General features: G+C 38.5%; 1 protein-coding gene across 2 annotated transcripts; it reads left to right on the top strand.

Moving 5' to 3' along the window:
* The first annotated feature begins 8907 nt into the window (after positions 1–8907).
* On the top strand, positions 8908–10804 carry LOC126603898 (B3 domain-containing protein At4g01580-like). 2 transcript variants are annotated; one of them, XM_050270917.1, is made up of 4 exons: positions 8908–9223; positions 9391–9862; positions 10101–10147; positions 10344–10804. In XM_050270917.1, exons 1-4 carry the CDS (start codon positions 9116–9118, stop codon positions 10587–10589), a joined length of 873 nt encoding a protein of 290 aa, XP_050126874.1. In that variant the 5' UTR covers positions 8908–9115; the 3' UTR covers positions 10590–10804. The 2 variants fall into 2 exon arrangements, with proteins under 2 accessions (XP_050126874.1, XP_050126872.1); XM_050270915.1 differs by having other exon boundaries at positions 8918–9223; positions 10101–10222.
* The last annotated feature ends 6568 nt before the right edge of the window (positions 10805–17372 follow it).

Genomic DNA, 17372 nt, shown 5'->3' on the forward strand with positions numbered 1-17372 from the left:
CCGGCTAGTCTTGTGTTTCTACTGGGATCATGCAATGGTTTGGTATTTGTATCTCTAGATCTTAACCAAGAAGATCAGACTTGCAGAAAGAAAAAGAAAGAAACAATACAGAGAATATAGAAGAAAACTTAGAAAGAATATGAAAGGTTTTGTATTGATAGAATGATATTTTCTTACAAACAATAAGCTGCAATCGGCTTTTTATATCCCTATAGTAGCCTAACTACCTTGCTTACTGTGTAAGCTACACAGCACCATCCTAACTAACTTTCAACAGAAATATGAATGACATGGCAGATGATGTGGCAGATGATGTGGCATTCACTTGAGTCAATTATTATCAGTCAACATCCCCCCTCAATCTCAACGAGGGAAACCAAGTTTGAGATTGAAACAATGACGAGTGAATGGCGGACTATGTAATCCTTTAGTAAGAATATCAGCGGTCTGTTCATCAGTAGGGAGATACTCAACCAACAAATCACCATTATGCACCCTTTCACGGACAAAATGATAATCCGTATCAAGGTGTTTGATTCTCGAATGATACACCGGATTAGCACTGAGTGCTATTGCGGATTTATTATCACAGGATATAGTGGGTTGAACAGGTAATGCAACTCCCAAATCTTTCAAAAGGAGCCGAATCCATGCCACATCTGCTGCAGTATGAGCAAGTGCCTTGTATTCTGCCTCTGTAGAACTGCGAGAGACAGAGGATTGCTTCTTTGACTGCCAAGAGATTGGATTCCCACCAAGATAAACCACATAACCAGTCACAGATCGTCTTGTGTTCAAATCAGCAGCCCAATCAGCATCAGAAAACGCTGTCAAATGTATGTCAGTATCAACTGCATATGTAAGACCACATTCGGCAGTGCCTTGAAGATATCGAATAATTCGTTTGACAGAAGTAAGATGTATATCTGTCGGAGCAGTCATAAATTGACACACGGAATTCACAGCATAAGCTATATCTGGACGTGTAAAAGTGAGATATTGCAGGGAACCAACCAAACTTCGGTACAATGTGGAGTCCTGCAATGGTATGCCCTCATTCAATAGCATCTGATTGTGAGGTTTGCATGGTGTATTCGCAGGTTTACAAGACTCCATTCCAGCTTTATGAATAAGATCTTTAACATACTTGGATTGATTCACAAATATGTCTCCATTCTCCTTGTATTGAATCTGAAGTCCCAGGAAGTAAGTAAGTCTGCCCATATCCTTTAAGTAAAAAACACCTGCCAAATCATCGATAACTTGCTGAACTTTGCTAGCATTTGATCCTGTCAAAATGATGTCATCGACATATAGTAAAAGAACCACCACATCCTTGTCATCATTCTTCACAAACAAACTGGTATCCGATGAAGAGGGTATAAATCCCAAAGCTGGTAAATAGGTTGTGAACTTTGAATTCCATGCCCGAGGGGCTTGCTTCAACCCATACAACGATTTAATCAACTTGCAGACATAATGGGGTTTAGTTTGATCAACAAACCCTTGAGGCTGTTTCATATACACCTCTTCTTGTAAGTCACCATGCAGAAATGCATTTTTGATATCTAACTGCCTCAATTCCCATTTATTTATAGCTGCTAAGGATAAAATGAGTCGTACAGTAGTGTGGCGTACTACTGGACTAAAAGTTTCTGAGTAGTCAATGCCTTGTTCTTGGGAAAAACCTTGAGCCACAAGTCTGGCTTTATACCTCGATACACTTCCATCAGGATTCTTCTTAACTTTATATACCCACTTACTGCCAATAATGGTTCTGTTTGGTGGAGAAGGAACCAACTGCCAAGTTCCTTGAGTTTTGAGGGCATTAAACTCCTCTTGCATTGCAGTTTGCCAATGTGGGCTTGTAGAAGCTTTTCGGAATGTTGATGGTTCCTCCAAATCTTTTATTGCAGCAACAAATGAAAAACCCCCAGTAAAATTACATTCATTATCCAACTGTAGAGTTTGTAATTCTGGAAATGAACCAATATAACCTGTGTAAGATCTTCTTGAAATGGCACCGGACTTCAACCTGGTGACCATATGGTGAGCTGATTCTTCATTAGTGTCAACCACAGGAGAAGAGATTGGTGGTAGTACCTCTAACTGGGAAGGACTATGGACATGCAACAATGATATTGTACTTGGAGTTGATGTTGAGAGAGTAGGAGAGCTATGAGTATGAGCAGGGAGATTCGGAGAATCTTGACTTGATGAGCTTGGAACTTGTAAGTTATCCATTGATTGGTCTTCCACAATTTCTGGATTGGCATATGACGCGGCATGGGTTGGAGAAGCTGGGGGATCAGAACCAAAACATGGTATTGGAACAATGATTGGAGACATTGTTGTACTCTGGACTGTATTGAACTTCCCATAAGACACCTGCAAGCTTGTTTTAAATGGAAACGTAGTCTCATCATGCACCACATGTCTGGACAATACTAGTTTAGTACTACTCAAATCATAGCAGACTACCCCTTTATATCCAGCCACAAAACCAAGAAAAACACACTGCTTAGACCGAGGTTGCAATTTATGTTTAGTATATGGCCTTAAGAATGGATAAACTGCAGATCCAAATATCTTCAATGTATGTAACACAGGGTCTTGTTTAAACAGAATTTGATATGGAGACTTCATCCCCAAAACCTTACACGGCATTCGGTTGATCAGAAAAGCAGCATGATTACAAGCATAATTCCAGAACTGTAATGGAACTTCAGCCTCTGTTAAAAGTGTGATTGCAGTCTCTACGATGTGCCTATGTTTCCTCTCAGCAAGACCATTCTGCTGAGGTGTGTAAGGGCATGATATGGAATGTGCAGTGCCTTTGAGTGCCAAAAAAGACTGAAACCTGTTACTCATATATTCAGAACCACCATCTGTCTGTAAACACTTAATTACAGAATTAAACTGAGTTGTAACAAATGCAAAAAACTTGACAAATACTTGGAAAACATCGGATTTATTGATAATAGGGAAGATCCATACAAATCTTGAGAACTCATCCACAAAACTTACATAGTATCTAAACCCTTCTCGAGACTTAACTGGAGCAGGCCCCCAAATATCGGAATGTACTTTTTCAAACATAAAACTAGCCCTAGTTTCTTTGACAGGAAAGGGTTGTCTACACATTTTTCCAGAAAGACATGAAGAACAAACAGAAGGTGAGGAATCTGCACTAACAGTCTGTCCAACAGTTCTAAGCATAACATCAAGCACTTCTGCAGATGGATGCCCAAGCCTCTTATGCCAAATAGAAGTCTTTACAGCTTTTCCAAGTAATGCAACAGCTTTATTCGGACCAGCAACCAATCTTCTCGAAAACACAGTCACAGGAATCTCATATAGCTCTCCCCTACTCTGGCCGTGGTACAACATCATTCCTGTTGCCTTGTCCTGTATAAAAAATATACTCTCATCACATATGAACCAGCAATGATTATCTTCACATAATTTCTTAACAGATAAAAGATTAACAGTAATGGTTGGAACATGTAAAACATTCTTGAGAAACAATAAATGTTGTGGAGTTGAAAGTGTTGTAGAACCAATATGATGAACAGTCAAACCTTCCCCATTACCAATAGTGATTTTCTCATCACCATTGTACTGCACAGGTTGATTTAGATTCCAAAGATTAGATGTCATATGGTGTGAAGCACCTGTATCCAACACCCATGTATCAGCAGCAGAGAAATGTTGAACATTCTGACCATATTCTGCAGCAGTCATGTGAGACGGAGCTTGAGCAGAAAATGCAGTAAGAGAAGGAGGTGGAGGTGCCCCCTGATAGGAATAGTTATTCCGATGTCTACATTCCAGAGCATTATGACCTTTCTTTCCACAAATTTGACAGATTATAACCTGATAACCATCCCTCCTATTCGAACAGTTTGCAGCAGTATGACCTCTGCGAGAACAAATCTGACATTCAACTATAGGACCTGTTTTGAAGGTAGTATTACCATTCCAAGAAGACCGATTCCCAGTAGAAGAACTATTATAGTTGTTTCCCCATCTCTGTCTATTCCCATTATAATAAGGCCTTGAATTATTGAAAGACCCATAACCAGTTCTGTTGTAGTTCTGAGAAGTATTAGACCCGTGAGAAGTATTATACCCATTTCTGTTTTGAAACCTGTTGTTCCCTTGATAGCCTTGAATATCACCAATTCGGGATCCTGCATTTGAACTCTCTCCTTGTGAATACCCGGAATTCTGATGACCACCTGTGACCTTATCTCCTTGAACATACATTGCAGCCATGCCACTTGCCAGCGTAGAGACCCTTGCTTCCATAGCAGATTCAACACCAATCAACTGCGCTCTGAAATCTTTCAGCGGAATAGAAGTCTCCCTTGCTAAAACTACAGCCTTAACAATATCAAACTCCGGTGGTAATCCAGATAAAGCAGTAATAACAACATCATTATCAGTGATCCTCTCCCCTGTAGACACAAGCTGATCCCGAATGGCTTTCAACCGAAGCAAATACTTGTCAATAGAATCACTGCCTTTTTGAATTGTATGAAACTCAATTTTGAGTTGATTAATCCTAGCCCTGGACACAGACGCATAGCGGTCTTGTAAATTTATCCAAGCTTCATGAGACGTTTTACACCCTATTACATATTCCATAGCATCATCCGACAAAGTAGCAATTAACAGACTCAATAGGGCCATATCTTTCTGAACCCAAGATTTATAAGCTGCTGTGATTTCTGTAGTCACTCCATTCTCAGTGTTAACCACAAACTTTGGTGGACAAGGAGACTCACCAGTAAAGAATTCAAAGAAATCATACCCTCGTAAAACCGACTGAAACTGATAATTCCACTTAACAAAATTGTCATCTTGCAACTTCACAGTCAACATACCAAGCAAACTTTCAATGCGTACTGATTTATCAGACATCTTTATCACAAAGTACTGACAAGAAATCAATCTCAATCACAAATATGTTTAACTCCAAACTTCAACAATGATCACCTCTTCAATATATTTGCACTACTTCTTGGCATCGGCCTTCTATATGCATATACTTCAAACGCTGAAATTCCAGCAATTTCGCAAATGAACAACTGTAATCATATCACACCACAACTATAATTCGTCTATCTTCAACAAATCTTGGCATCAGCCTTAATCAAATCCAACACATAACCCATATATGAAAAACCAAAGAAAACATTCCAATTCACCATATATCTTCACTGAAGCAAAAACGCAAACACTTGATGTGCAAAGAATAAGGAAAGAAACCAACAACCTGATTGAATGACCCTCAACCCAAAATTCATCAGCAAGCGTTCAAGCACTTCACCAATCCTCCAAGAACTCCACCACAGCCTTCAACGATCGATCCCAAAGAATTTCTCAGCGGAAGAAAATACCCCAAAAAAAATTCAACCTTGGCTCGATACCATCTTAACCAAGAAGATCAGACTTGCAGAAAGAAAAAGAAAGAAACAATACAGAGAATATAGAAGAAAACTTAGAAAGAATATGAAAGGTTTTGTATTGATAGAATGATATTTTCTTACAAACAATAAGCTGCAATCGGCTTTTTATATCCCTATAGTAGCCTAACTACCTTGCTTACTGTGTAAGCTACACAGCACCATCCTAACTAACTTTCAACAGAAATATGAATGACATGGCAGATGATGTGGCAGATGATGTGGCATTCACTTGAGTCAATTATTATCAGTCAACACTAGATTCCTATGAAAACTTGTCTATCTGGAACCCATCAACTGGATTCCTCCACCACTTACATAACCCAGGTTTACTGGGAGTAGGGGACAAAAAACTTTGCAAACATGGTTTCAGCTATGTATCAGCCACAAATGGCTACAAAGCTTTCATTGGTTATTTTAGTTATGAGGATGATGTGTGGACGTTCCGAGTGAGTTGTTGATCTTCTCCTTGAGAGCCAACTCCTGGGAAAAAATTGAAGAACCTCACCCTTGTTACTTGTTCTATGAGCCCCAAGTCTTCCGAGTATGAGTCGGTAGCGGGTTTGACACCGACCTTTCATACAGAAAGCAGTACAGTTGTGGCGATATGGTATATATGGAAGAAATAAGTTGATAAGGATTGACAGGTAAAATGTTTGAGGTTTGCAGTCACCAATATACTGCACAGGATGTTTTACGTTCTTCCATCCAGTATGACGAGATCCTAATTTCTCTTGTTGAGTACCAAAACCCAGCACAAGGCAAATAAACAAATGGGAAATATCATACATGATTATTTGTGGTTCAAATGCTTTTAGAACTTTTTTCGTTTGAAACATTTAGCTCAGTGCAATGTATATTCTCGTCAATCTTTGTGTGTATTTAAAGTTGTCGTTCATTGTTTGCTAATCCACTGGCACTGTTATTGATTACTCAAATTTCCCATAATAATGCGGATGATTATGTTGAGATTTTCGATGATTTGCAAAAACAACCCCAGGCTCGCAAGAAACGGACAAATAAGTTTTGACTACTTCAGCCAAAGTTCATCCCGAGTTTTATCTTATTTTCTAAGTTATTTTATTCATATTGTATTTCTTGTATGCAAAAGGATTTGCACATAATCTTTATAAATTTGGAGGGAATCTGTCCTTTATGAAGATCGGTAAAACGATATAGAGATATGCAAAAAGATTTGCACATGGTCTTTATAGATTTGGAAAATCGTATGATAGAGTCCCAAGAGAAATTATTTAGAGGATTCTAGAGAAGAAAGAAATACGAGTAGCATATGAATGATGAAGCCAGGATATCAATAAAAATCATGAAGGACAAACTAAAAGCTTTTCCATAACCATAGGGTTATACCAAGACTCAGCTTTAAGTCTTACCTCTTTGCATTGTTAAAGGATGAATTAACGAGACATATTCAAGATGATATCCCTAGGTGTATACTTTTTGCAAATCTTATAGTGATGATAGATGAAACGCATGAGGGAGTAAATGTGATGCTTAACCTTTGGCGGAAAGTGTTGGAATCTAAAGGTTTTCGCCCAAGTAGGTCAAAGATAGAATACATGTCATGCAAGTTGGAATGAGGGTTCAAATGAGATAGGGGGTGAAGATTGGAGATCTGGAAGTACCAAAGAGTGAACGCTTTCATTATCTTGAATCTATATTGCAAAAGAACGAAGTATTAGATGGAGATCTCAACCATAGAATAAAAGGTGGATGGATGAAGTGGAAGAGTGTATGGGGTGTGTTGTGAAATTGTCATATGCTACTAAAACTCAAGGGAAAATTTTATAGAACACCAATAAGGCCAGTCATATTTTATGGCATGGAATGTTGAGTGGTTAGGTATCAACACGTCCAAAAAAATGAGTGTTGTGGAGAAGAGAATGCTTTATTGGATGTGTTGGTACATGAGAAATGACATGATTAAGAATGAGGTTATCTGACGTAAGGTAGGAGTGGTTGCAATTGAATATAAGATGAGAGAAAATCGATTAAGGTGATTTTGATATATGAATTGAAGACCTATAGATGCTTTGTTTAGAAAATGCGGTTGTGAGACAGATGATTAGAGCAAAAAGGGTAGAGGAAGACCTAGAAAAACTTGGAAAAAGACCTTAAGAAATGACATGGGGTATTTGGAGCTAATGGAAGACTTGGCGCAAAACCGAGCACAACGGTGTTCTATAATTCATACAACCAAAGAATAAGTGTAGCTCCTCCTAGATGATGAAGAATATAGTGAGAGTGTTTTAAAGTTTAACCTGTGTTTTAAGCATGATTATCCTACCAACTTAATTTAACTTTTGAACAAACACTCACAAGTTTAAGGAGCAAAGATAATAGAAAATTTGAAAAAAAAAAAAAAACAAAGATAATAGAAATTTGGAAAAATTATGTCCTTAAAGCAATTGCATGTTTTAAGCCTTGAGGTATAGTTTGGTAACTTTAAGTTGTTTTGTTTATCCAGATCAATTAACCAATTGGAGAAGTAAATTACCGTTCTCGTAAGGTTTGTGCTATTTAGACATTATTTTTTTTTATCTCTTATATATCTTTATTAATTTTATTTATTGATCTTCTTCAATTCATTCGATCTGACGATCGAAAATTAAGAGGGGTGTGTGAGAGATAAAATTAGGTGTGTGAATAGTACCACCCTTCTCGTAATTGAATGATGAGTTAGACGCTTTGTGTATTTTAGTGATGATCTTAGCCTAATTTAAACTTGGCCGGGGAAAATTTGAATTTGAGTGGAGCACATTTGATCTAGCGAATGTGGCTATAGCATCCACGTCTATACTATAATTTCATGTTACAAATTTTATGGCGCATACTTAGTGTAATGTAACAAATTATTGTGAACTAAACAAGTTATATGGAACTCAATACATGGAACTTAATTACTACAGTTGGAACTACATCCTTTTCACTGTTAGGATGGAATTGTATAACGGAAGTATTTTTTTTTATCACCACTTTAACTTTGTTGTATGGTGAAAAGACACATGTCAAATGATTAGGTGTATGGTGAGCATATAACCCTTACAAATTTCAAATGTTACAAGAATCTCTTTTGCATATTTGGTGAAAAGTCCTTATACCATTTATTTGCTTTTGTGTTACGTTTGTTTTGTTTATCTAAGTTGATTAACCTACTGCACATGTCATACTCTTTTTCCTAAGGAATAATACTTGTATTATTTCCTAGAAGATGAACTCATTCTCTCACTTGTGATTTTTAATGGTTTTTGAATTTCTTCTTTTTACTTCAATACAAAATTTTCTTATGAATTATTATCCCTTATCAAAGAAAGAAATTCAACATTACACACATGCATTTGACCTTCTTGATGAGGAGTAATGGCTCTTCCAACCTTGGTCTTAATCCAATTGCCATTTCCGTGCACACAGCCAATTTCAGCGCTTTGGAGATTTAGGGAAACAAATAGACTCAACACAACCTAATTGACCATAAGTTATTAAAAAAATAATAATCATTGCTGAGGTTGAGTGGATTGGTTGGTTTTACATTTATTTCATTTTTCATCTAACAATTTCATTCATTGGCGACCTTCTCCTAATTCACCGTCAGTTTAGAACAAGGAAATACTGGAATTTCTTCAACAATGGCTTGTTTAACCCAGGAAACTGATGACTGCCCGACCACATATTCCCCTACCACTCCCCATTTCTTCAAGATCATTGTAAATGACACTTCCAAATACAACAAAATTGTAAGCACCCCTCTCTCTCTCTCTCTCTCTCTCTCTCTCTCTCTCTCTCTCATGTTTGCTGCAGTAGTTAGGTTATATAGTATTGACATGATTCATTTCTTCGACACAAAGGATCAACTAATTTTTCACACTTTAAAATTAAAGTCGAAATTTTCTCTGTTTTGCAGAAAATTCCGACGAAATTTGTGATGAAATATGGAGATGGTCTGTCAAATTCAGTTGTTCTTCAGGTTCCAAGTGGTCCGGAATGGGAGATGGAACTTAGAAGATATGATGGTGAGGTTTGGTTGGAGAAAGGTTGGCCAGACTTCTCACATTTTTACTCTCTAGACTTTGCTCATTGGCTGGTTTTTGGGTACGAAGGGAACTCGAAATTCCTGGTTCGCATATTTGATAGAAGCTGCACAGAGATTGAGTATCCACTACAAACTCCTGAGGAGAAAGAAACTGATGAAGATTCCATTTCCAATAATTCTGATCATGATTCTAGTGATGATGCTCGTGATGATTATGAGGCTCATTCTGGCGATGATTCTGTTCAAATCTTAGAGGAATTGTCACCCTGCCAAAGAGAAACAAAAGGGAAATCTCCATTGCCGTGTCCTCGACCTCACAAGAAGGATATAACAAGTTCAAGTGGTAAGGCAAAAACCAATATCAAACTTGTACAATGTGGTTCCATATCCATACATACCAATTAGAAATTCTGAATGTGTGAAATGATGCTCAAGAAATCAATGAAAAACAAAGATCCACAATGACCGATATCAGAAGCGGAAGTTACAAATTTTAATTTTATTCCCTATTTTTTTCCTTACTGTGTTTTCTGCGTCATTCTTGTTTAACTTAAAATATCCTCATCATATTCTTTTAACAGGCAAAGCTGGTCCCTCTGCAAGGGCAAAGGCTAAAGCTCTTCAGATGGTTAGTTCCTTTACATCTGAATACCCTTTTCTCAAGGTTGCCATGCAGCCCACATATCTCCAATATTGCTATTTGGTAAGCTTGCGATAAAGCACTCAAAAATTTGGTTAACATATCTATCCCTACCGAGAAAATTTAATCGTAAGCAGTCTTGCCTAAATTTTTGACTTTCTGCTTTATCCCTTTGTTTTTCTAGAGCTTGCGATCCAAGTTTGTCAAGAAACATCTTAGCAAGACTTGTGATCATGTCTTCCTTCGGCGTTCAGATGGGAGAACTTGGCGTGTCAAACTAGAACAATATGAGACTGGAAGATGCAGATTGCTGAGTGGTTGGAAGAAATTTGTGCAAGAGAATAGTTTGGCGATTGGTGATGTGTGTGTCTTTGTGTTGATTGACAACATCAAACCTTTATTCAATGTTATCTTCTTCCCCACCACGTAGAAAGCTGCAAATTGCACCTCCAATAATTGCAAGAGAAGAGTGATGGATGAAGTCGTTGAAGTTGAATATTGCAACATGAATACTACCTAGCTTAAGATCATTATATATATACTTCTTGATGATTGATCATTCTGTTTATTCAAACTTTATATTAGTTAATCTGTGCTTGTTTACTTTCCCTTATGAATCTGTCATGTTCTTGGTTCTCCATTGAAGCAGATTGTTCGAGCCTTTGTTTGATGTACTCGGCAAGTTGTGGAACGATATCGTTTGTGAAATTTGACTGGAAATCCTTTCAGCTTTAAACAAATCCAAGGTTTTCAACAAAACTCAAAATTTATATATACTAAAGCGGAAGGAGAAAAACACTGTTCATAAGCAACAATATTTTGACGTTTGAATTAGACCTGACATTCGTGTCGTGTTTTCCGTGTTCGTGTTATACCCGATATCTTAACAGGTCATTGTGAACACGGAAATTTTCCTGAAACAAACGAGACAAGAACACGTGTACAAAATAATATTTGTATTAATGATTTTGGGGTTACAATCTCTCTGAAAATTGATCCTCTGATTCGATCTCTGTAAGGTGTTATTTGTGGATGTGCGATTGATCCAAGGGCCGTCGAGGCTTGATCTTGGATGAACGGTTGAAAGTTTCTTCAAGGACCGTTGGGGCTTAATCTTGAAGGTTGAGGGAAGTTTCTTCAAGGGCCTTTGGGCTTGATCTTGAAGGTTGATGGATGAACGGATCTTCAAGGCTTTTGGGCTTGATCTTGAAGAACTGTTGATGAACGGATCTTCAAGGGCATTTGGGGCTTGATCTTGATGAACAGTTGATGAATGGATCTTCAAGGGCTTTTGGGCTTTATCTTGAAGAACGGTTGGATATGTGGATTTGTTGATGTTGTTGATCCAAATGGCCGTTGGGGCTTGATCTTAGGATGAACGAATGATGAACGATGAACCCTTTCTTCAAAGGCCGTCGGGGCTTGATCTTGAATTGGTGGAAGTTCCTTCAAAGGGCCGTTGGGGCTTGATCTTGAAGGTTGGGTTGACGAAGAACGAAGAGAGCTTTCTTGATCATTCAGGATTTGCTTGGGAGCTTTGGAGTTTCAAAGCTTCAAGGTTTTGGTGTGAGGTGAATTGGTTATAAATTGATCTCCCCTAAAATGAATGAAATGGCTTCTATTTATAGAATTTTCCAAAGCCTAATTTTGAATATATTATTCAGATGAAATAAATCGTTTTTGCTAGGTGTTGACACGTGTCCTGTTTGATGACTTTTCTGATGATTCTTGATTTTTCGTTGAGTCACCTGCTATGTGTAAAATTTATGTGACACGTGAATGTTGAAATTTTAATTATTGATCAACATTTATTTCACCGAAATTTCGATGTCTACAAATGCCCCCACTTCAAGGCGCGTCGTATACATGTGCTTGTCACGTGTAGGATATGCGTTTTGAAGTCCTTTAATGTAGATGTCGATCCAAGGGCCATCGAGGCTTGATCTTGAATTGGGCTGGAGATTTCTTCAAGGGCCGTTGAGGCTTGATCTTGAATCGGGCTGGAGATTTCTTTAAGAGCCGTTGAGGCTTGATCTTGAATCGGCTGGAGATTTCTTCAAGGGCCGTTGAGGCTTGTTCTTGAACTTTGTTTGAAATTTCTTCAAGGGCCGTCGAGTCTTCATCTTGAAAATTGAAATTGGACCACAAGGAGCTTCACGTGGTAGATGATCTTTGGCTTTGGTAGTGGATGAATCGACACATATTTTGTTACGCTTGTTGACTTTCCATAGCTTTGATCTTGAACTGGGTTGGAGGATTTTTTGGATTCCTCCAATTGTTGACTTTCCACAGGCTTATTCTTGAACTGGGTTGGAGGATTTTCTGGTTTCCTCCAATTGTTGACTTTCCACAGGCTTATTCTTGAACTGGATTTGATTCAAGGGTGGTGGACACTTGATCTTGAATCAGACTTGTGATTTCCTCAAGGGCCGTCCAGGCTTGATCTTGAATTTGGTTGGAAACTTCTTCAAGGGCCGTGGTTTGATCTTGAAGGTTGATTCGACCACATGGAAAGTAGGCACGAGGTGAAAGTGATGGCCTGTTTCTTTATTCAATCTTTCTAATTCACACATGAGCAGTTTGGTCAACGGTATGATCTTCAAGAGTAGTGGGCGCTTCTTCTAGTTGGTGACTTGATCTTTAAGGATTTGATTCAAATGTGGTGAATCGGCACGTGCAGCTCACAACACCTAGCGGGTCGACCCAAGAATTTGAAGGTCAAAACAAGTCGACCAAACCCAGAGTGATTGCAACCCTGGTGATATGAGATACTTTTGATTTTGAAGAAGTAGCGGATGAATCGACACGTGCTTTGTTGTGCTTATCTCCACATGCTTCAATGTATCATTTTCCCTTGCCTTATCTGTTCTTCAGGCAGATGTGGTATCTTCTCTGGAATCATAAGATGTTGAAACAATGGGTACTTCGAGATGAGTGCTAGGTAAGCAATCAAGGAAGGGTTCTAAGCAGTCGATTCCTGACTGGGCGTTTGACTTTAAGTTCTGACTGAATGCTCTCATTCTTCTTGCCCTGCAAGTAAGAACAAGAACAAAGAAAAGGATAGGAAGAAAGCATGATATGAAATACTCTTGCTCTCGAAGAAGTGGTGGCGATTTGACAGCGTTGCACAACGAGGCTTTGTTCTGCGACGATGGTGCCAACGAAAGGCTATTGAAGCTTCTTGAGCTCTTTGATTAGGGTAATGAGGCTGAGCTTGGCTTTGATTTAGACTCCTCAATCTAGGTCATACGGTTCTGCAGGGAAAGGCATCATGCTTATCATTGATCCTTCTGCTTCGATCTCTTGCAGTATTTGCCTCTTATGCAGGAGTGGAATGCAACCCTTGCACTTGGATGGTTTTTCAGAGCACTACTTCTCAGCGGCGATGAGCACTCGAGAGCAATGCCAGGTAAGCAACCAGGCAAATGTTCCAGGCAGTCGGTTCCTTACTAGGAGTTTGAATGGATGTTCTGACATATTGATTTCTTTATCCTTGTCTTCGCAGGTAAGAATAAGGACAAAGGAAAAGATAGGGAAAAAGCATGATATGAGATACTCTTGCTTTCTACCCTGATGATATGAGATACTTTTGCTTTGGTGTCATTTGTTTGCAAGGGTATTTCCGAAGATGAAGAAAATTGAGTATTTCGAAAGGCTCTGCTGGGAGTGCACTCTCGGAAGTGAGGAAGAGTTCGGCATTTTCGCAGGTCTGCCTTGTTATGAAAGATGAAGGTCGACATATATAGGAATTTCCCAATAGCTAGTAGTGGCACTATTCCTTTACTTTTGTCGGCAACCGTTGGGTAATTGAAACAGTAAGATTCACGCGTTTTTGACTTTGTCAGAAATCTTTGACAAAGTTACGCATGATTTCCGCAAAGTTGAGGTTGCGTGTGGAAGGTGCTGACAAATCCTGAAAAGCCGGTCTTTTGAAATTCGGAGAGCGGTGCCTCTTCGATCTCTGAACAAGTAGCCTTGTTGCCTCTTTGATTTCTGAACAAGTGGCTCGGTTTTTGAAATTTGGGGAGTGGTGCTTCTTTGATTTCTGAACGGCCATGTTGCCTTTTCGATTTATGAACATGCCCTGTTGCCTCTTCTTTTTTATAGAGGCATTAATCGTGTTCAAAAACACACTTAGAGAGTTGCTACCTGCTAGGAATTTCCCTCATTTTGTATTTCTAAGAATTCGACTTACACGACCTTTTCTTCTTTCATCATTTTTTTGCAAATGGCTTGCCCATCTGATCGTCGTCTTGATTTTAATGTTGGGGAAGATGCTGATATGTCTTCTCCAGACAACCTATGGCATCCATCATTCCTATCTGCCACCAGTCCTCTTACAATTGGGGACTCTGTGATGAAGAACGACATAACTGCCACGGTGGTTGCTAGAAATCTTCTCACCCCCAAGAATAATAGGATCATTTCCAAACGGTCTGATAAGCTGGTTGTTCAGGACTCTTTAGCCTTCAGCGTCCAGTGTGCAGGTTCTGTATCGAACATGGGCTTACGCCTTCTTGCTCGAACCCGTCAAGTTGAGTCACTGATGGCCGAGGTGGCGAGTCTTAAGCTAGAGATTAGAGGGCTTAAGCATGAAAACAGAGAGTTGCACATGCTTGCCAATAGTTACTCGACGAGCATGAAGAGAAAGCTCGACCAGCTGTAGGAATCTGAAAGTTGGATTCAGAGTGACCATCGGACGTTTGTGGCTTTACTCCAAAGGCATCTACTGCCTTCGTCCTCTAGAGCTCTACCAAGTGTTGAGGCTGCAAATAATCAACTTTTGATGCCTCCCCTTTTTGGAGCTCCGCCGAGTACTGAAGCGCCATTTGATCAACCTTTGTGAAGGCTCCCTCCTGTTTGCTCCTTTTTTTTTTTTTTTTTTTTTTTTTGTCTCATGTAAAATATACATTTATGTAAATTTTTAGAGAAATCAATAAATGAGGCTTTTTTTTATTCAATATATATATATATATATTTTTTTTTTTTCTTTTCTTGCACATGGTGCCAGATGCACCATCATTCTTTTATATTATTATTATTATTTTTTCTTTGCTTTCGGTGGTGCTGATTCACCACTTTGCTCCATTATCCCATTTTTTTTTTATATTTCTTTCTTTTCATTCTTTCACATGGTGAGGCACTGATGTGAAAATTGACTTGACACACAAATTAAACCCTATGGATGACAATTGTAGTATATGAGCAAATAGGGATCGTTCTAAACCGGGGATTAACTAGGGATGCTAATCAATGTGAAACTGACTCAAGAACATAAAAACATAATGTAGAACACTAAACTAGACTCAATTAATGCAGAACTAGAGTTTAAAACACTTAAATCAACCAAAAACTCAAAACAGCAACTAAAAGACTCAAAACTGCCTTAAAACCACTTTCTGGGCAGTTTTGAGTACCTAACACTAATTTGGACGAAATTGGACTAAAACTTGACTCAAGACACTTAAAAACACAAACTAAATTGATTTCTAACTAATCTAACACTTTTAAATAAATGGGGGATTGATTTTGACGAACTTAAAACTTTAAAACTTAAACTTTGAAAACAAACTTAAAGCAAAACAGATTGTGATGAAATAGAATGATGAGAAACTAGTTAGAGGGTTCCTTATCCACACATGAAACATATGCATACAACTCGATCTCCAATTACTCTTTCAACAAACCATGAATGACAATGCCCCAAATTAACTAGATTGCACCAATTAATTCTCAGATTTCCCTAGATTCATTGAATTGAATGGAATACGCATTACAACCAAATTATTCTTATCAAGGACCCTAACTATGGAATACGCATGATAGAGACACATATCAAAGATCATTAAGTTCAATGGAGATCATAAGCATTGACGAGGCATTCATAACTATGGGATACGCATGTTACTCTTGCCTAGGATTTACTTAACGCAATCGTGACTAGCGACTTTTACTACTTATGAATATAAGTTAATAACGATTAGGTGAAATTCCCTTATACTCTAGCATCAAGTTTAGGCATGCAAATTAAGTGTCGACCCTCAACCCACATACATAAACAAGTTATCAATCAAATAGATAAGTAAACCACATTCACGATTTATGAAATTATAATTGGAAGAAATCAAGTCATATAAAACATATGATCATGGCTTCAAATTCGCCTCTAACTAAAAAGAAATTAGTTCCACATGTCTAACATAATTGAAAAGCAAGTTAAATTAAACATGAAAACAGAAACAAGAGAAGAAAGAACTCCAAACACTCCACTAATGGCAGATTGCATGTGCAAGGTTTCTCCCTCCTTTGGACTGCACGGCACTACTCCTTTTCTCCTTCAATGGTGGCTGCAAAAGGTGGTGATGGTGGTGGAAAGGAACGACTAGGGTTGTAGAAGTCAGAAATATGGGAGTTTGGGGGTGGAAGGCTGCGGCAAGGAACAACACTAGGGTTTTGGGCGTGTAGACTGAATATGGGGGGTGGTATGTTCGGCCAAAAGCTTTAAAGGAGTATATATAGGCACTTAAAAACCCTAGCAATCAGATTAGGGTTTCTAGAAACCCAAATCCAACAGAAAATAGGTTAAAACAATCAGATTTTGCATGGGAAAAGGCCTAGGGTTCGGCTGGTTTAGTGGGCTAGGGTTAAGGCTTCTAGAATGCCTTGCAAGGCAAGGAAATCAAGTATTCTAGAACCCTAGGTGCGGCAAAGATTAGGGAGATCAGATTAGGCAATGGGCTAGGGTTTAGGTGCGGCAAAGGTTGAATATCCACAAAGAATTAGGGTTTTAGCCCACTTAGTTTTAGAAAGGAATGTGTATAACCCAAATCCACAAGGAAAAGGGCCTAACAAGTCAGAATTCAAGAGAGATTGGGCTAGGAAGGTGCGGCTCCAATCTAAGAGGGTAAGGATGGTTCATCCAAAAGCCCAAAGCCAAGAATAGAAACTCTCGAAAATGGAAACCTCCAAGAATAGAAACTTCCAACGTTAGAAACTTTAGTTGCCAATTCCGACTTCTTTGTTCTTCACTTTCATTTCTTCATTTCTTAAGCTCCCTTGACCTTCAAACTCGTCCATTCCTTGTGCTCCATAAGCATACACAACATTCCAGCTCACTTTTTGCTCCAAAAGCTCCGAATTGCATCATTTTTTGTAATGTGCTCTTTAAACCTGAAAACACATGAAAGTAGCTTAAAAGACTACTTTAACGAAG

Source organism: Malus sylvestris, chromosome 15 (assembly GCF_916048215.2).
Source record: "Malus sylvestris chromosome 15, drMalSylv7.2, whole genome shotgun sequence".
In the NCBI taxonomy this organism is placed as follows: domain Eukaryota; kingdom Viridiplantae; phylum Streptophyta; class Magnoliopsida; order Rosales; family Rosaceae; genus Malus; species Malus sylvestris.